The sequence below is a fragment of the Heterodontus francisci genome, chromosome 4 (genome assembly GCF_036365525.1).
Source record: "Heterodontus francisci isolate sHetFra1 chromosome 4, sHetFra1.hap1, whole genome shotgun sequence".
NCBI classification, from domain to species: domain Eukaryota; kingdom Metazoa; phylum Chordata; class Chondrichthyes; order Heterodontiformes; family Heterodontidae; genus Heterodontus; species Heterodontus francisci.
The window spans coordinates 50577363-50598434 of NC_090374.1; the positions used below are offsets into that span (position 1 = coordinate 50577363).

Consider the following 21072-nt stretch of genomic DNA (forward strand, 5'->3'; position numbering starts at 1 on the left):
AAAGACAGCCCCTTCAACAGTGCAGCACTCCCTCAATACTGCACTGGAGTGTCAACCTTGATCTTTGTGCTCAAGGCTGCAGTGGAACTTGAACCCAGACTTTTATGACTTAGAAGTGAGAGTGCTAACTCACTGACATTTTTCTACATAGAATAGTAGTAAAGAACAGAGTTACAGCTTTAAATTAAGACTCCCAGTGATGTGAAAGACTTCTCTTTATATCCTTTTACATCCTCAGGAATCCCAAACTGCTTCCCAACCAATGAATTACTGTTGCAATATAAGGAAATGCAGCAACCTATTTGCACACAGCAAGGTACCACAAACAGCAATGAGGTAAGTGATCAGGTAATCTTTTTTGTGTTGTTCGTTGAGGAATGACTGTTAGTCACTGTACTAGGAGAACTCTCTACTCTCCTTCAAAATGATGGTGTGGGATCTTTTACATCCACCTGACTAGGGCCTTGTTTAAGTGTTGCATCCAAAAGATAGCACCTCTATCAATTGGGTGTACCCTCAGTACTACAGTAAAGTGTCATCTTGGATTATGTATTCAGGTCCTGGCAATAGTCTATATTCCCAGGAATACTGTTTTGATAAAGATTTCACTAACCCTGCATTAAATTCAATTGGCTCGATTTTAACTCCTGGGCAGGAATGCAACAATGCGAGCACAGAGGACGTTATCAACCAATTTTAATGGTCGGCCCACATTATCTGCCACGATGACTAAATCCAACCCATTATTTCATTAAGATGCCACAGTTCTCAGAGTCATAGATAGAGTCGTACAGCATAGAAATAGGCCCTTCAGCCCACCGCGTCCATGCCGACCATAATGCCTATCTATACTAATCCCACCTGCCTGCATTAATTCCATATCCCTCTATGCCTTGCTCATTCAAGTACCTGTCCAGATGCCTCTTAAATGTCACTACTGTTCCTGCCTCCACCACCTCCTCAGGCAGCTCATTCCACATACCTATTATTCTTTGTGTGAAAAATTTACCCTTTTGATCCCCTTTAAACCTCCTCCCTCTCACCTTAAATCTATGCCCTCTAGTTTTAGTCACCCCTACCATGGGAAACAGACTCTGGCTATGCCTCTCATAATTTTATATACCTCTATCATGTCCCCTCTCAGCCTCCTTCGCTCCAGGGAAAACAGACCCAGCCTATCCAATCTCTCTTTATAACTCAAGCCCTCCAAACCAGGCAACATCCTTGTGAATAAAAGCAAAATACTGCGGATGCTGGAAATCTGAAATAAAAACAAGAAATGCTGGAATCACTCAGCAGGTCTGGCAGCATCTGTGGAAAGAGAAGCAGAGTTAACGTTTCGGGTCAGTGACATCTTTTCTGCACTCTCTCTAGCTTAATCACCTCTTTCCTGTAGTGCGGCGACCAGAACTGCACACACTACTCCAAATGCAGCCAAACCAACGTCATGTACAACTGTAACATGACGTCCCAACTCTTGTACTCAATGCCTCAGCCAATGAAGGCAAGCATGCCATATGCCTTCTTCACCATCCTGTCTACCTGTGTTGCCACTTTTAGGGAACTATGTACTTGCACCCCAAGTTCTCTCTGCTCAAGAACATTCCCCAGGGCCCTGCCATTCACTGTATATGTCCTGCCCTGGTTTAACTTCCCAAAATGCATCACTTCACACTTGTCTGCGTTAAATTCCATTTGCCAATCCCTTGCCCACTTTCCCAGTTGATCTATATCCTGTTGTAACCTTAGACAACCTTCTTCATTGTCCACTATACCAACAATTTTGGTGTCATCTGCAAACTTACTAATCATGCCCCTTACATTTACATCCAAGTCATTAATATATATGACAAACAACAGAGGGCCCAGCACTGATCCTGATCCCTGCGGCACACCACTGGTCACTGGCCTCCAATCTGAAAAACAACCCTCCACTACCACCCTCTGCCTCCGATCACCAAGCCAATTTTGTATCCAATTTGCTAGCTCACCCTGGATCCCACGTGTTCGAACCTTCTGGACCAGCCTACCATGCGGGACCTTGTCAAAGGCCTAACTAAAGTCTATGTAGACAATGTCCATCGCCCTGCCCTCGTCAATCCTCTTGGTCACCACCTCGAAAAACTCAATCAAATTCGTAAGACATGATTTCCCATGCACAAAGCCATACTGACTATCCCTAATCAGACCATGCCTTTCCGATGCATATAAATCCTGTCTCTCAGAATCCCTTCCAATAACTTTCCCACCACTGACGTAAGGCTCACTGGCCTGTAGTTCAGTTCCCTGGCTTATCCCTGCTGCCCTTTTTAAATAAAGGCACAACATTAGCTATCCTCCAGTCTTCCGGTACCTCTGCCGTGGCTAACGATGATACAAAAGGCATCTAAAGACTGAGGCACAAGAATGGTCAAATTGAATTTCAGCACGGGTGCAAAATAGGCAGTAGTGGATCAGTCATCTGCATACACTCAGGCTGATTTTTCTTTCAAGTGTACCCCTGCCAAAGTTGTATTTTACTCTGGTTGTATTACTAAAGCAACAAGACTATTCTTTTGATTTTTAATGAGCTAAAGTTAAATTTCATTTTTAAAAAAATTAGATGGGGTAACTAAAAGCTTGGTCAAAAAGGCTTTAAGGAGGGTCTGAAAGAAGCAGAGGGAGATGGAGAAGCAAAGGCATTGGGGGTCTTCCAAAGGTAAGGGCCTTGATGCTTGAAGGCTTGGCCACCCACGATGATGCGAAGGAAGTAGGGATGCTATAGAGGCTAGAGTAAAAGGATTGCAAATGTCTTGGAGGGTTGTAGAGCTGGAGGATGTTACAGAGAAAGAGGAATAAGTGAGGCTATGAAGAGATTTAAACATGAGGATAAAAGATTAAAATTTAAGCTGTATCATAAAAAAAAACTTAAGATTGGGAAACTATGTAGATTAGCAAGGACAGAGGTGATGGGAGAGCAGGACCTGGTGCAGGATAGGATATGGGCTAGATGAACTGACATTTATGAAGACTGCAAGATGGGAGAGCCCTAGAAGAGCATTTGAATAGTCAAGAATGGATGATGTGAGCTTCAGCAACAGATACTTTGAGGCAACATAAGAACTAGGAGCAGGAATAGGCAATTCAGCCCCTCGATCCTGCCCCACTATTCAATACAATCATGGCTGATCGCATCTCGGCCTCAACTCCACTTTCCTGCCCGTTCTCCATAACCCTTCAATCCATTACTAATTAAAAATCTGTCTATCTCCTCCTTAAATTTACTCAATGTCACGGCAAATGCAGGTATGACAGATGTAATGGGGGTAGAAGTAAGCATTCTTTGTGATGGAGAGGATAATGGGTTGGAGGCTCATCTTGATGTTCAATAGCAACATGGAAATGGAGGAGCAGACTAAGAAGGGCTATGAGGAATACAAAGACAGGTTTAGAATGCATGCATGATAACAAAGTGTGGTGAATAAGGTTGGTGAGCTCCACGCACAAATAGCCATGCGAGAATATGATGTAGTGGCAATAATGGAAACATGGCTTAAAAATGGTGAGCATTGAGTGCTTAAAATTATAAGTGTTCAGAAAAGATAGGGAAGGGAAAAAGGGAGGTGGTACTACTGTTTAGGGAAGACATTGTAGTGTTGGACAGAGAGGATGTCCTTGAGGGGCAAAGACAGAATCCATTTGGTAAGAGTTGAGAAGCAAAAAGGGTATGATCAAACTACTGGGGGTAGTCTATAGGCCTCCAAATAGTGCGAGTGATATAGAGAAGCAAACCTGCAGTGAAATCAGAGATGTACAAGAATTATAGAGTGATATTGGGGGATTTTAATTACTCAAATACCAATTGGTATAATGTTAAGGGTAAGGAGGGGGAGAAATCTCTGAAATGTGTTCAGGAGAATTTCCTTGCCCAGTATATTCTCAGTCCAACTAGGAAGGAGGTATTTTCTCTATCTATATATGGGTCATTTTCTGGTTGGCAAGATGTAACGAGTGGTGTGCCACAGGGATCAGTGGTGGGTCCTCAACTTTTTATAGTTTATATAAATGAGTTGGAGGAAGGGACCAAAGGTATGGTTGCTAAATTTGCTGATGACACAAAGATAGGTAAGAAAGTAAGTTGTGAACAGGACATAAGGAGGCTACAAAGGGATATAAATAGGTTAAGTGAGTGGGCACAGATCTGGCAAAAGGAGAAAAATGTGGGAAAATGTGAAATTGTCCATTTTGGAAGGAAGAATAAAAAAAGTATATTATCTAAATAGTGAGAGGTTACAGAGCTCTGAGATGCAGAGGGATCTGGGTCTCCCAGTGCATGAATCAGAAAAGGTTAGTATGCAAGTTCAGCAAGTAATTATGAAAGCTAACACAATATTATCATTTATTGCGAGGGAATTGAATACAGAAGTAGGGAGGTTATGCTTCAGTTATACAGAGCATTGGTGAGACTACATCTGGAGTACTGTGAAGTATTGGGCTCCTTATTTATGGAAGGATGAAAAAATCAGAGAAGGTTTACAAGACTAATAGCTGGAATGGGCGGGTTGTCTTATGAGTAAAGGTTGGACAGGCTAGGCATGTATCGGCTGGAGTTTAGAAGAGTAAGAGGCAACTTGATTGAAACATATAAGATCCTGAGGGATGTTTCTCATGTGGGAGAATCTAGAACTAGGGGTCACTGTTTAAAAATAAGGGGTCGCCCATTTAAGACAGAGATGAGGAGACATTTTTTCTCTGAGGGTCGTGAGTCTTTGGAACTATCTTCCTCAAAAGGCAGTGGAAGCAGAGTCTTTGAATATTTTTACGGCAGAGGTAGATAGATTCTTGATAAGCAAGGGGGTGAAAGGTTATTGGGGGTAGGCAGGAATGTGGAGTTGAGGTTACAATCAGATCAGCCATGATCTTGTTGAATGGCAGAGCAGGCTCGAGGGGGTGAGTGGCCTACTCTTGCTCCTAATTTGTATGTTCATATTGCTGGATCTGTTGCTGGGGAATGAGGTGGGCCAAGTGGGAGAACACTTAGGTATGAGTGTTCATTATACCATAAGGTTTAGAATAGTCATAAGAGAAGAGCAAGGAACAATCTAAAATAACACTTCTAAATTGGAATAGGGGTAACTTCAATGGGATGAGAGGGCATCTAGCCAAGGTAAAATGGAACCAAAGATTCACAGGAAAAATTGTACAGCAACAATAGGCAATCTTTAAGCAGGAGATTTTTCAGGTACAAGCTAGGTGCATTCCAACAAAAGGGAAGGGAACCAAAGCCAGGGCTTCTTGGATGATGAAGAAAATAGAGAATATGATGAAACAAAAAAAGAGGGTGTATGATGCATGCCAGGTGAATTCTTCAACCGAGATCCAGATAAATACAATAAGTTGAGGGGGAAGTGAGGAGGACTGACGAAGAGAGAATATGAGAATAGAATGGCAGTTAATATAAAAGGGAACCTAAAAGTCTTCTACCAGCATGTAAATAGTAAGCAGATAGTAAGAGGCAGAGTGGATTCTATCAGGGTCAAAGAGGGTGATATATGCTTAGAGGCACAGGGCAAGGCTAGAATACTTAATGAGTGCTTTATATCAGTGCTTACTAAGGAAAAAGATGCTAACAAAATATTGGTAGAAGCAGAGATGGTAGAGGTAATAGATGTGGTGAAAATTGAGAGGAGGTACTGGCAAGACTGGCTATGCTTAGGGTAGATAAGACGCCTGGTCCGAATGGCTTGCATCCCAGGTTGCTAAAGGAAATGGGAATGGAGATAGTGGAAGGGCTTGCCATAATCTTCCAATCTTCCCTAGATGCAGGGAAGTGCCAAAGGATTGGAGAGTGGCAACTGTGACACTTATTCAAGAAAGGGTGTAAGGACATTCCTAGTAACTACAAGTTGGTCAGTTTAACATCAGTGGTGGGTAAGATTTTAGAAACAATAATCAGGGAAAAAAATCAACAGGATAGGTTTGAGTTAATTAAGGACAGCCAGCACGGATTTGTAAAAGGCAGATTGCTTGACTAATTTAATTGAATTTTCTGATGAAGGGATTGTAATGGATGTTGTCCATATGGATTTTAAGAAAGTGTTGGACAAAGTACAACATAAAAGCCTGGTTAACAAAATTGAGGTTCATGAAATCGGAGGGTCAGTGTCAACTTGGATAACAAATTGGTTTAAGGACAGAAAACAGCGAATCATGGTAAATGTTGTTTTTCAGACAGAGGGACCTGGGCATAGATCTTTGAAGGTGGCAAGATATATTGAGAGAAGAGTCAGCAAAGCTTATGGGATATTGGGCTTCATAAATAGAGGTATTGTCTATAAAAGCTGGGAAATTATGCTGACCCTTTATAAAGCTGTGGTTGGGCCACAACTGGAGTACTACGTCCAGTTCTAGTCACCATGCTTTAGGAAGGATGTGAGGGTCCTTAAAAGGATGCAGAGGAAATCTACTAGAATGGTTCCAGGGATGAGGGATTTTAGCTACAAGGTTATGTTGGACAAGCTAAGGTTGTTCTCCTTGGATCAAAGGAGATTGAGCGGAGATTTGATACAAGATTATGACGTGTTTAGATACGGTAGACAAAGAAAAGATGTTCCCATTAGCTGATGGTACAAGGACTAAGGGAGACCGATTTAAGGTTTTGGGCAAGAGATGCAGGGGGGACTTTTTTTACGCAGCGAGTGTTAAAGACCTGGAACTTGCTGTCGAGGAGGGTGGTGGAAGTGAAGATGATCAATGATTTCAAAAGGAAATTGGAAAGGTACTTGAGGGAAATAAACTTGCAGGGCTATGTCGATAGAGCAGAAAAATAGGTCTGAGTGATTGCTATACAGAGAGCCAGCATGGACTCGATGGGTCAATTGGCCTCCTTCTATGCCGTAATGAGTCTATGACATCATAGTTGTTCTGTGCCAAGCCGGTCAAATCTGGACTTTGACCCATTCCTTCATCCTTAGCTCTGCCCTTGGCTTCAGTTACCAATGTGTGGTCATCCAGGGCTAGATGTTGGACAAGGAGTTGACAACACAGAGGCAAGGGCAGAGTTAAGGGAGGTAGCACTGGGTATCATCAGTGTACACGTGGAACCCTGACCTCACTTCTTCGGGTGATGTTGCCGAGTGTGAGTGGAGTTTGAGCCTTCACCTATTCAATATCTGAAACTTATGTTTAGATTTGAACAAACTGCACTCTACAAGGCACCAGCTGGGATTTCAGTGTGCACAATTATTCTTTATTCAATAATATTGCACACTGGTATGACAGGCAATGAATGAAATATGCATAGCCCCAATGCAACTCATCTGAAGCTGAGGAAAATTCTTAAATAATTGAAGCATTAATAGGAAAAACAAACTTCAAGGGTACCATCATGAGTACCTTCTGCCATGCTGAATGTTTGCTGGAGGTTTCTGCCATGGGGAAGGGAGGTTAACAGCTGCCAGTGGACTGCCCTTCTGCTGCTTTCTTTGATTTGGACTTAATCTCTCACAAGTGAAACTGTCACCAACATCAGTGAGAAGGCAGCTTATCTTTATTCTGCGGTGGGCTAAAAATACTCCATGCAGTAGCTGTGAGACATACTGCGGCATATGGCTTTCTGAAATAGTGGCTTGAATGGATGTCGCAGCAAAATGTATGGACGTCTGGAAAACCAGGAGTGTTCACAGAAGTGATGTCTGCTTTCTATCGACTCAACAGAAATATTGTAAAATCTATCAGTTGGAGCCCATCACTCTATCAATATGAGTCTGTCATTCCACCCATCTGCTGTTGGAAAAAAAATCTCTTAATGAAGGCAGAAAATATTTATTTCATTCATTCTCACAATGTGGGCATTGCTGGCATAATTGACAACATTATTGCCCATCCCTAACTCTACCACTTTCAGAGATAGTTAAGAGTCAACCAAGTTGGTGTGGAACTGGAATTGCACATAAGCCAGACCAGGCAATGACAGCAGGTTTAAGGATATTAGTGAACCAGTTGGCTTTTTACAAAAATCCGACAGCTTCATGGTCACTTTCAACACTGCCAGCATTGGTATTATTGATATGAATAGTGTAGAGTAAGGAAACTAACGATCCTTTGTTGATAGTATTTTTACAGAGTATCCAACCATTTATTGCTTTTTGTTTAAAACCCACCTCCAAAAGATTACCAGGCCTGTTTTTATTCAGAAATTTCATTATATTCAATAAAGTATGACACCAGGATGCAACTGAACTAAAAGATTGATATTCATGCAGTGAAACTGATAAGTCGGTTTGATCTACGCTTACTGCACACATTGCTTGTGTGTCTATAATAGAGATACTTGGCCAGGACTGCGACTATGTAAAACTGCGTTTCACTTTGTTTAGCTCATTAGCATGGCATGCTGATTGCAGTACCTGCAATGGAGTTAGGTGCTAAAACACATGAAAATGGGAGGTTCTGTCTCACTGCAGGGCTGACATTCTTATTTTTGTTAATTAAAAAAAAAATATGAGCAGAAAATGGTCTACTATTAGTCAAAAGCACAAAGGACAATTCATCCATGTTTTATATTGCTTTCAGGATTCCTACCACCCAACCCTCCCCACTCCCCCTCAAACAATGGGTTGACCAAGTTGGTGAAAAGTAATTTGTCAAGTTTTGCTTATTAATTTGCTAAAATCATAAGTGAGGCAATCATCTGACATTCTGCAGCTGCACAGTCAAATCATAAAATGAGCAGTTGGCTCCAAGTCAGACCTGGAGTGAGTTTAATGAGGCAGAACATTTGGATGTGTCACCACAGCAGTGAAAGAAGTTAATAGTACAGATGAGTCTTCCGTCTAAGAATAGGGTGCGGAGACCATAGACAAGTAAGATTACTGTGGAGCAGGAATCGAGGTCAATCTAGGTGTGCAGAGGAGGTAGAAGATGCAGCATCACAGTATTTATTACCCCAGGCAGCAGGTCTATTGCAACAAAATACAGCTAACCAATTTAGAACATTGGTAAACATCCTGCTTCTTGTCCACCCTACTCATTAGGCATCACCTTGTAGGGTTATCTGGAGCCTATTAGGAAGCATTGCTCCCTCCAGTGACTGGGTTTACCTTGCAGGTTTCCATTAATCAGCCAAATTGGCTTTAATACAATCTGCCTATGGTGTAAATAAAGGACCTACACAGGACAGCTTACGTTGTGTCATCCAGCTCGATATTCTAGATCATTAGGTCTGTTGTATTATACCAGGCTTATTCATCACCAATTGCTTAATTCTGTGTCAGGACAGCAGTTTTAAAAGTGACTCAGGATTTCATGAAATCTCATGACATCAGATCAAACATGGGCAAGGAAACCTGCTGATCCCCATCTACCGCCCTCCCTCAGCTGATGAATCAGTGCTCCTCCATATAGAACATCACTTGGAAGAAGCACTGTGTAGAAAAGGCACAGAATGTACTCTGAGTGGGGGACTTCAATGTCCATCATTAAGAGTGGCTCAGTATCACCACTACTGACTGAGCTGGCCGAGTCCTGAAGGACATATCTGCTAGACTGGGCTTCCAGGAGGTGGTGAGAGAACCAACATGAGGGAAAAACATACTTGACCTCATCCCCACCAATCTACCTGTCACAGATGCATCTATCCATGTCAGTATTGGAAGGAGTGACCACTACACAGCCCTTGTGGAAATGAAGTCTCATCTTCACACTTGGTGACACCCTCCATTGTGTTGTGTGGCACTACCTCTGAGCTGAATGGGATAGATACAGAACAGATCTAGCAGCTCAAAACTGGGCATCCATGAGGAACTTTGGGCCATCATCAGCAGCAGAAATTTATTCCACCACAATCTGTAACCTCATTACCCGGCATATCCATTATTCTACCATTACCATCAAGCCAAGGGATCAACCCTGGTTCAATGAGGAGTGCAGTACAGCATGCCTGGAGCAGCACCAGGCATACCTAAAAATGACACAAGTGCCAAGCAATAACCATTTCCAACAAAAGTGAGCTTAACCACCTCCCCATGACATTTGATCGCATTACCATCACTGAATTCCCCACCATCAACATCCTGGGGTCACCATTAACTTGAAACTTAACTGAACAAGCCACATAAATACTATGGCTACAAAAGCAGGTCAGAGGCTGGGTACTCTACAGCGAGTAACTCACTTCCTGACTCCCTAAAGCCTTTCCAATACCTACAAAGCACAAGTTAGGAGTGTGATGGAATACTCTCCACTTGCCTAGATGGGTGCAGCTCCAACAATGCTCAAGAAGCTTGACACCATCCAGCACAAAGTAGCCCAGCTGACTGGCACCCCATCCACCAGCTGCAACATTTATTCCCTCCACCACTGGTGCACAATGGCAGCAACGTGTACCATCTATGAGATGCACAACAGCAACTTGCCAAAGCTCCTTCACAGCACCTTCCACCAAGAAGCACAAGGGCAGCAGGGACATGGGAACACATCATCTGAAAGTTCCCCACCAAGTCACACATCATTCTGACTTGGAACTATATCAGTTCCTTCACTGTCACTGGGTCAAAATCTTGGAATTGAACCTGCACTGTTAGCATTGTTTTGAGCCACATGCTAGTCGTCTAGCCAGCTGCATGATTTGTATAATCCTATTGATTTCACATTTCTGATTGTATCCTTACAAATATTTCTATGTGTCAGTATAATAGATTTACATCTATCTTTAACAATTGTTACTTTATTATATGTCTCTCTATGTCCTACATTACACTTTACAGTAATATCACCGCCTTATCTTTGTGTCATCTTTAAAATATGCAACTTCTTTCAGACCTCCAACTTGGTCCTCCGAATAGCTGACAACTCATGTTCAAATGCTTTCATAGCCTCCCTATCACTATAACCTTCTCCAGCCGTCCAAGAACTCTGTGTTCCTCCAATTCTGGCCTCATGTGCATCCCCTACTACCTTCATCCTACCATTGCTGGCCATGCCTTCAGCCATCTAGGTCATAAGCACTGGGATTCCATCCCTAAATCTTTCCATCTCTCCATTTTCCTCTCCTCCTTTAAGACCTCTCCCTCCCCCAATTAAAATCTATCCTTTTGAGCCAACCTTCCTAATATCTCTTTCCGGTTTGGTGTCAACTTGTGTCTGATTACATTCCTGTCAAGTGCCTTGGGCATTTATTCTCTATGTTAAAAATGCTGTATAAATAAATTCAAGTTGTTATTAGTAGCACGTTCACTCTTTCGGTGACCTACAGCCACAGTCAGGGCTCATTTACACATTTGATGGCCATGCTCCATAACCAAAAATCTCTTTGTATTTCTCTATCACTAAGTTTACATGCAGGGTTTGTTAGTTAAAGTTACGTTTTTAACTGGCATGCACCATTTCCCCCAACCATTTTATATTCCATAGCTTCATTTTTGAGCGCTGGATATTTACCCCATTTAAGTGGCTCATTAACTGTTTGTGAAACATTAAGGGATCATTATTACAGATCCATCATGATTGCTACTGATTTTCACTTCCATTTTAACAAATTTACACTCTCTGAAAGACCATGTGATTTCAGTAGCGGGCCATAAATTAAGTTGAAAAATATTCAATTTCCCCACTTTTAAAAAAAAGTGTACAGCTAGCACTGTGCATATTTTAAACAAAATAATTGTACAGCATTAAGGTTAACTTTAATACTACTTCTTTCTGTCCATCGTCTGAGTTTATTGAATGGCGAATACTGTTAACATTACTGAGGGTACTTGCTGAAAGGATTTACTTAGACTGACTGAGAGCAACATGAATTAACATCAGTGGACTTGGCCATTAACCCAGTGTACTTTAATGATTATAGTCTTTCAATTGTGTTAATCGAGTTCCCTTGCACTGTCAGGGTCAATTACTCATTGCAGGCAGAACCCCCCCCCCCCCCCCCCCCACCATGATTTCATCTGTATTTCTCATTTAACCAAAAACATTCAAAATTAGAGGAGATAAGAGTAAATTTTAATTATTTCTACCTTTTTAAAGGGTTTAAAAATGATAAAACTCATCTTTAAGGTCATATTGACTTATTGAGGACAGTTACCATAAAATTATGTAATTAGACAATCACAATCATTATTTTAAATTAGCATTCACATCCATTTTGATTATTTTGGTACAAAAGCCATTGTGCATAATTATTAAAACATTTTTTGCTCTGAGTTCTGTGATGTGGGAAGTGTACATGTTGTATTCTTTATACAGCTAGTTTTATGCCTCTGGAACTGATGAGTAGGCTGGTGGATGCCATATATCCCACATCAAGACAAGTACATTATCAAATGAGAGTATTAAACCTACTCCAGGGATACTGAGATTGGAACAGAAATCAATAATATCACTTGAATTAACCCCTTGAACTCGCCAGTAACATGACAAAGGCTTCATTAAATGGATGTTTCTTTCATTAAAGTAAAAATGTTGACCCTCTGTTGACCTTCAGTCTCCTCTCGAGATTAATACCTGTTGATCCCATTGTTGGATTATAGCTGCATTTTCAGTGGCATTTGTTACACAGCGACATATAGGTCACTAAGAGTTCTGCATTCTTCATACCCACAGTTGAATAGTACAGCATTCACATTTCTCTTCATATACCGTGCAAAGGTACTTGCAGGAATTCCCAAGTATTAACTTATAATGTAATCAGGTTTCAAATTAGGCATCTAAAGTTCAGTAAAACTATTGACCCTCACGAGTTGCCCAAAGGGCACTAAGATTCAATTGTGCAGTGTGAAACTGGAGTCACATGTAGGCCAGACTGGGTAGGGGTGGTAATTTCCCTTCATTGAAGGACAATAGTAAGGCACCCAGATCCCTCTGTACTGCAGCATTCTGCAGTCTCTCTCCATTTAAATAATGTTCTGCTTTTCTATTCTTCCTGCCAAAATGGACAACCTCACACTTTCCCACGTTATATGCCATCTGTCAAATATTTGCCCACTCACTGAACCTATCTATATCCTTTTGCAGACCTTTTGGGCGGAATTTTATGCTCTCCCCCGCGGTGGGCTTGGAAGTCGGGAGATCACAAAATTGAGTGGGACAGCGGTGGGGGAGTGGTGGGGGGGGGGGGGTGGTGCAGGGGGGGTTCCCACCACCACCATCCTGCCTCTGCCAAAATTTCATCCAGGGTGGGAAGGCCTGTGAACAGCCTGCTGAAAGCCAAACCCCCACCCTTGCTGCCGACCCTCCTTCCCCATGATCCCACCCCACGAGACCCCTCCCACTCTGACCTAACTGTGGGTTGGGCCAAGCGACGTCCTCGGCCTCCAGTAGGTCCTCCTCCAGCAGCAGCCACCACCTCCTTGGTGGCACTGCAGCTGCTGGCCTCTGATTGGCTGGCAGCTCTCCAAGGGTGGGACTTCCAGCAACGGGATCCTTGATCCTGTGAAAGGCCCACCACTGTCTACTTAAATGCCTGATTGGCAATAGATTCGGGGGACCTTCTGGAGAAGAGGCAATGCGGGGATCTCTGCATCACTTTTTCCAGATGCCAAGACCCCCATCACCAGAATAAAATTCACCCTTTTGTATCCCCCTCAGAACTTGCTTTCCTACCTATCTTCGTTTCAACAGCAAATGTGGCTACAGTACACTCAGTCCCTTCATCTAAGTCATTCATATAGATCGTAAATAGTTGAGGCCCCACACTGATCCCTGTGGCACTCCACTAGTTGCAGTTTGCCATCCTGAAAATGACCCATTTATTCCGACTCTCTGTTTTCTGTTAGTAAGCCAGTCCTCTATCCATGCTAATATATCACCTCCAACGCCATGAGCTCTTATCTTGTGTAGTAACCTTTTATGTGGCAACTTATTGAATGCCTTTTGGAAATCCCAATACACGAGTTCTACTGGTTCTCCTTTATCCACCCTACTTGATACATCCTCAAAGAACTCTAATAAATTTGTCAAACACAATTTCCCTTTTACAAAACTATTTGACTGCTTGATTGCATTGTGATTTTCTAGATGTCCTGCTACTATCGCTTTAATAATGGATTCTAGCATTTTCCCAAAGACAGACATTAGGCTAATTGTCCTATAGTTTCCTACTTTCTGTCTCTCCCCTTTTTTGAACAGAGTGTTACATTTGCGGATTTCCAATCCACTGGGATCTTTCCAGATTATGGGGAATTTTGGAAGATCCTCTATCTCTGCAGCCACTTCCTTTAAGACCCTCGGATGTAGGCCATCAGGTCCAAGGAACTTGTCAGTCTTTAGTCCCATTCGTATTCCCATTACTTTTTCTCTAGTGATAGAGATTGTTTTAAGTTCCTCCCTCCTTTTTACCTCCTGATTTTCTACTTCCCACACTATTTCATCATATCCTTCTATTCCTTTCTCCCTCATGTATTTATTTAGCTTCCCCTGAAATGCATCAACACTATTTGCCTCAACTGATCCACATGGTCACAAGCTCCACACTCTAACCACTCAATGGATAAAGAAGCTTCTCCTGAATTTCCTCTTGGATTTATTAGTGGCCATCTTGCATTTGTGACTTCTAGTTTTGGATTACCCCAAATGGACTTAGATAGAGTAGGGAAGTGATTCCCAAAATTGGCAGGGGTCAAAAAGGAAACAGAACTCTAAATTACATCTTACCAAAGCATTATATAGGCCTATTATTGTGGCCTTAGTTTTGGAATGAATATCTGGGCAATGTGGCTTTCACTATAGATAGCTTGTAGTTATGCACATAGGCACACTTAGAAAAGCATAGCATATAACATGAGTATTTGTTAAAGGTAACTGGGAGGGAGATGTCTTGGGACTGAGCACTGATCACTCCCTCAATGTTGAAGTGCAGTGTCAGCAGGCTCCAGACAAGGCAAGCAAGGTCCCAGATACACTGACCAAACATTCATCACAAACTAAGACCACAACAATAGACTTAGACAAGACTTTGCTAAGTTCTCATTTGGAATACTGTGTCCAGTTTTGACCCAGCTAACTCAGGAAGGACATTATGACTTTGGTGAAGGTACCAAGAAGGACAACACAATAATCCCTGGCCTGAGATCATTGAGCAATGAAAGTAGGCATGAGGCCTTTGGTTTTACTCACTAAATAATTGGAGGCATTGTGGGGGCAGGGCACAGGAATCTCATCAAGCTATTTCTAATTACTAACTGCAAGAACTAAATTCATGTTTAAGGTGATGGGGTTGGGTAGAACTAAGGGTTATGAATATATAAACAGAGGAAGTAGTGAGTGAAGTTGCAAGTCTAGAAGTTTTACTTTATGCAGAGGATAATCAATCTATGGAATAGGATTGCAGCAGAATGCAATAAGTTTCTGGAAAGCAAGGTGATCTGGAAATAAAGGTAAATTATTCTGGAATGAATGTTTGGTGCCTCTGTGGGTTGCCTGTTTTCCCATGAGGCTTTGGAAATGGATTTTTGGAAGAGGATTCTTGAGCTTGCTACAGATCTCTGTTTCTTTGCCTCTCCTAGGGAAAGGAAGGGTTGTTGCACGGTCACTGAAACACCCAGTAAGGGGACAAACACATTTTGCTTTATTTCATCCAAGACACATATGCGTAAAGATAAACCGGAACAGGGGGAAGCATTTATAGCAGAATTTAAATTTAAAACAGCTGAACTCTGCTAACCTAAAGGAACTTCTTTTTTTCAGTTTCTTTCCTCATCCCTTCTCTCCTTTAGCCCGCTCGCCCAAGCAAACAGTCACGTTAGCCTTGATTTTGAATGCCAGTGAGCCACTAAATGTCAGGGAGTATTACATGTGAGTCCAATCCTGCGCCCAACCAGCCTCCATATTCTATCTCAAATTATTATTTTTTTATTTATCCAGAGGATGTGAGTATTGCTGGCAAGGCCAGAATTTATTGCCCATCCCTGACTGCCCTTGAGAAGATGGTGGTGAGCAGCCTTCTTGAACTGCTGCAGTCCATGTGATTTGCGGTTCACCCACAGTGCCAGGGAGGGAGCTCCAGGATTTTGACCAGCAACAGTGAAGGAATGGCAATAGGATGGTGTGTGGCTTGGAGGGGAACTGGTAGGTGGTGGTGTTCCTATGCATCTGCTGCCTTGTCCTTCTCGGTGGTAGAGGTCGCGGGTTTGGAAGGAGTTGTCGAAGGAGCCTTGGCGAGTTGCTGAAGTGCATCTTGTAAATTGTACACACTTGCTGCCACTGTGCACAGCTGGTGGAAAGAGTGGTGAATGGGGTTCGAATCAAATGGGCTGCTTTGTCTTGGATGTCAAGTTTCTGGAGAGTTTTTGGAGCTTTACTCATCCAGGCAAGCGTATTCCGTCACACACCTGACTTGTGCCTTGTAGATGGGGACTCAGGAGATGAGTAATTCACTGCAGAATTCCCAACCTCTGATCTGCTTCTGCAGCCACAGTATTTATATGGCTGTTAATTTCTGGTCAATGGTAATCACCAGGATGTTGATAGTGGGGGATTCAGCAATGGTAATGCCATTGAATGTCAAGGGGAGATGGTTAGATTCTCTGTTGTTGGAGATGGACAATGCCTGGCACTTGTGTGGTGCGAATGTTGCTAGCCATTTATCACCCCAAGCCTGAATGTTGTTCAGGTATTCCTGCATGTGGACTCCGACTACTTCAGTATCTGAGGAGTTGCAATCATCAGCGAACATCCCCACTTCTGACCTTGCATTGGAGGGAAGGTTATTGAGGAAGCAGCTGAAGATGGTTGGGCCTTGGAAACTACCCTGAGGAACTCCTGGAGTGATGCCCTGGGACTCAGATGATTGGCCTCCAACAACCACAACCATCTTCCTTTTTTTTTAAGAGATACAGCACTGAAACAGGCCCTTCGGCCCACCGAGTCTGTGCCGACCATCAACCACCCATTTATACTAATCCTACACTAATCCCATATTCCTACCACATCCCCACCTGTCCCTATATATTTCCCTACCACCTACCTATACTAGGGGCAATTTGTAATGGCCAATTTACCTATCAACCTGCAAGTCTTTGGCGTGTGGGAGGAAACCGGAGCACCCGGAGGAAACCCACGCAAACACAGGGAGAACTTGCAAACTCCGCACAGGCAGTACTCAGAATCGAACCCGGGTCCCTGGAGCTGTGAGGCTGCGGTGCTAACCACTGCGCCACTGTGCCGCTTTGTGCTAGCTATGACTCCAACCAGTGGAGAGTTTTCCCCCCGATTCCCATTGACATCAATTTTGCTATGGCTCCTTGATGCCATAATTGGCCAAATGCTGCCTTGATGTCAAGGGCACTCCTTCTCCCCTCACCTCTGGAATTCAGTTCTTTTGTCCATGTTTGGACCAAGGCTGTAATGATGTCTGGAGCTGAGTGGCCATTGTGAAACCCAAACTGAGCATCGGTGAGCAGGTTATTGCTGAATATGTGCCACTTGATAGCATTGTCAATGACACTACCATTACTTTGCTGATTATTGAGTGTAGACTGATGGGGCAGTAATTGGCTAGATTGGATTTGTCCTGCTTTTGGTAAACAGGACATACCTGGGCAATTTTCCACATTGCCGGGTAGATGCCAGTGTTGTAGCTGTGCTGGAATAGCTTGGCTAAGGGTGCAGCTAGTTCTGGAGCACAAATCTTCAGTACTATTGCCAGGATGTTGTCACGGCCCTTTGCAGCATCCAGTACCTTCAGCCATTTCTTGATATCACACGGAGTGAATCAAATTGTCTGAAGATTGGCACCTGTGATGTTGGGGACTTCAGGAGGAGGCCAAGATGGATCATCCACTTGGCACTTCTGGCTGAAGATGGTTGCAAATGCTTCAGCCTTGCCTTGTGCTGGGCTCCGCCATCATTGAGGATGGAGATGTTTTTGGAGCTTCCTCCTCCAGTTAGTTGTTTAATCGCCCACCACCATTCACAACTGGATGTGGCAGGACTACAGAGCTTTGATCTGATCCGTTGGCTGTGAGGTCACCTAGCTCTGTCTATAACATGCTGCTTCCGCTGTTTAGCATGCATGTAGTTTTGTGTTGTAGCTTCACCAGGCTGGCACCTCAATTTTAGCTACGCCTGGTACTGCTGCTGACATGCCCTCCTGCACTCCTAATTGAACCAGGGTTTGATGGAAATGGTAGAGTGAGGGAGATGCCAGACCATAGGGTTGCAGATTGTGCATGGATACAACTCTGCTGCTGCTGATAGCCCATAGCGCCGCATCAATGCCCAGTTTTGAGCTGCTAGATCTATCCCGAGTCTATCCCATTCAACACGGTGGTTGTGCCTGTAACTTAGGCCAGGCTCAAGTGTGGAACTTTAGCTCAGTTACTCATTGAATAAACTTGGAGAGTCATCAGAGAAACTGCAGAGGGGCATTGTTACACAGATAAAAAAACAAAAATGGTGAAAGAAAGAATTTGCATTTACTTAGCACCTCTCATATCCCGTGGATGATCCAAAATATTACATAGGCGATGGATGACTTTTAGTGTAGTCACTGTTGCTATTTAGACAAATACATCAGCCATGTTGTTCACAGCAAGGTATCAGAAACAGCAATGAGATATTCTGTCTTGATGGTGTTGGTTGAGGGATGCATATCGGCCAGGATCATTTTTAACATTTGGCATGGGATATTTTAACATGGGATCTTTTACCTGCATCTAAACAGGCAGATAGAGCCTTGGTTTAAGGCTTCATCCAAAAAATGGCATGCCCAACAATGTAGTACCTCCACAGTGCTGCACTCACATGATAACCTAGATTGTATACTCAAGTACTGGAGTAGAACACCTTGACTTAGAGCCATGAGCGCTACCACTGAGGGAAGCTGATACTATCAAGTTATTTCCTCTGTAGATCTAATGTTAGTAATAATAGCCAATATTTATCTAACAATGGTACAAATGTGTCCCATGTGTAGAGCTTGGAGCAGGTAATAGGTGGGGTTTATGTGAAGATTTATCCTTGATTGTTATACTGTCTTCTTCTTGTAGAATGTTCTCCTTGACCTCATCATTGAATCTTTCTAGTGGACTAAAGGAATGGCTTTTCACTTCTCACTGTATGGTGGAAAATAGACTTCTCCCATTAAAGGAGACAAGGAACTATAACCTGGGTCAGTTCACTCAGTAAAGCCCTTGAATATTCCCAGCTCAAAATATGAAACAGTTGGAGTGTATCCAGGATTGGAGGAAATGTGTGTGTGCACACCAGCCTGTGTGGATGTGTCCAGGTGTGTTCTATATTTTCATTACTTATCAGAGAGATCTTATCTTTTTAAAATAGTACTGGTGTTACATGTATCCATTTGGTGACCAAACTTGATGTTACTGCAAAAATGTGAAGCAATTCATTGTTAAAGGTTGACATTCTTTTCAAATATCGACACACTGAAGACACTGTATGATTTATATTTGAGAGACAACACAGTACTTGTCCAAGACGATATACGCATCTTAGAATTGCTGTTGTGGTCAACATTTGCTTTTGCATATTTTATCATATGTCTCCAAAATAATCACTGTTGAAAATGGATCCAAGGTTTAGTTTAAACAATATGTTCATTAGGCTGCTTTTTAAAAAATGAATGCATATTGCTTAACCAGCGGTACTGCGGGAACCCAACTGTGGAGTTATAGCAGTTTAATATATTCTCTGGGTCATCTCAGACAGTCTTTCTTAACACCAAGAAGCAACATCACATTTTACCCTTCTGTTTATATTTTTGTCAAATAGTTTAATGATGGGAAAGCCAATGTATTATTGACAAAATGATAAAACTGAATGAATAGTTATAAAATATTGTGGCACACAGAGTTGTTCTTGAAAAAAAACACAGAATGGAATTCAAGAAATATAGATCAATTTTAGTTACTCACCCAGCCATCCTGTACTGGAGTTTTCTACACACATATCCGTCTCGGCGCTTGGCAGGACGAAACCCACCACAAACACCTCCACGCCGTCAGCCATGAGAGACAATCCAAGCACAAAGAATAGTGCCCACTGGAAGCGGCCATGCCCACACTCCTGAATGATCAGCTCATACTGCTGTGCCAACTCCTCCTCGTCAGCCCTCCTCTCAGCAGCCAGCTCTTCACGGTCCTTGTACTCATCTGAGATGGGTTGTCCTATGGCTACCTGGTTCTCCTTCCTTTGGCCCATGTCTGGGATTCCCTGATACTCCCCTTCATAAATCTCATCCTCCTCATCGTGGCCTTCAGTAGCATCACTTGATCCTTCATCTTCCTGAGGTTCCTCTCCATAAGTCCCTCCATGGTAGTTGTAGCCTTCATCATCTTGAAAATTAGCATAAGATGTCTTGTAGTATTCAGCCTGTGTGTGGTCTGCTCCTTTATTTGCTTTCTTTACCGTTTGCTTCTTAACTTCCTTGGCAATGTCTTTGGCACCCCTCATCAGGGTAGTCCTGTCCCTGTAAGCATCATCCATCCTTTCCCCAATCTTAGATGCCTCTCTTCAGCGAACAGACAGAACCAGATGTTACAGAAGGTAGGGACTACCGTCCAAATTTGGAGCCTTGGGTGTGGGCTTCTGACATTCAGTTTTTAATTGACTCACTCAAGAAGCTCTGAAGTTTAGCACTGGTGTTTTCAGTGTTGTCAGCTAGTGATTGATAATTTTGTTTTTGTTATATTTCTTTCATCGTGGACCTAGCACAATAAAAGAATGAGTGGAAAACCCCAATCAGACATGACACCATGGCAATTAAATTGACTGTCTCCAAATGTGCTCTAACAGTGAGCAAAAACAAAAGTTATTTTTTTATTCGTTTGCGGGATGTGGGCATTGCTTGCAAGGCCAGCATTTATTAAAGTTAACATGCAGGTGCAGCAGGCTATTAGGAAGGCAAATGGCATATTGGTCTTTATTGCAAGGGGATTGAAGTACAGGAATAAAAATGTCTTACTAAAACTGTACAGGGCATTGGTGAGATCGCATCTGGAATACTGTGTGCAGTTTTGGTCTCCACATTTAAGAAAGGATATACTTGCAGTGGAGGCAGTGCAGCAAAGATTTACGAAATTGGTCCCTGGGATGAGGGGGTTGTCCTATGATGATAGGCTGAGTAAATTGGGTCTATAT

General features: G+C 42.7%; 1 protein-coding gene across 1 annotated transcript in view; it reads right to left on the minus strand.

Moving 5' to 3' along the window:
• The window catches only part of sv2ca (synaptic vesicle glycoprotein 2Ca), a 306023-nt gene that overhangs the window by 202055 nt on the left and 82896 nt on the right, over window positions 1-21072 (minus strand). The window contains exon 3 of the mRNA XM_068029499.1: window positions 19848-20639. Coding sequence (XP_067885600.1) covers window positions 19848-20418 — 571 coding nt within the window. The 5' untranslated portion in view covers window positions 20419-20639. The remainder of the gene's footprint in view (window positions 1-19847; window positions 20640-21072) is intronic.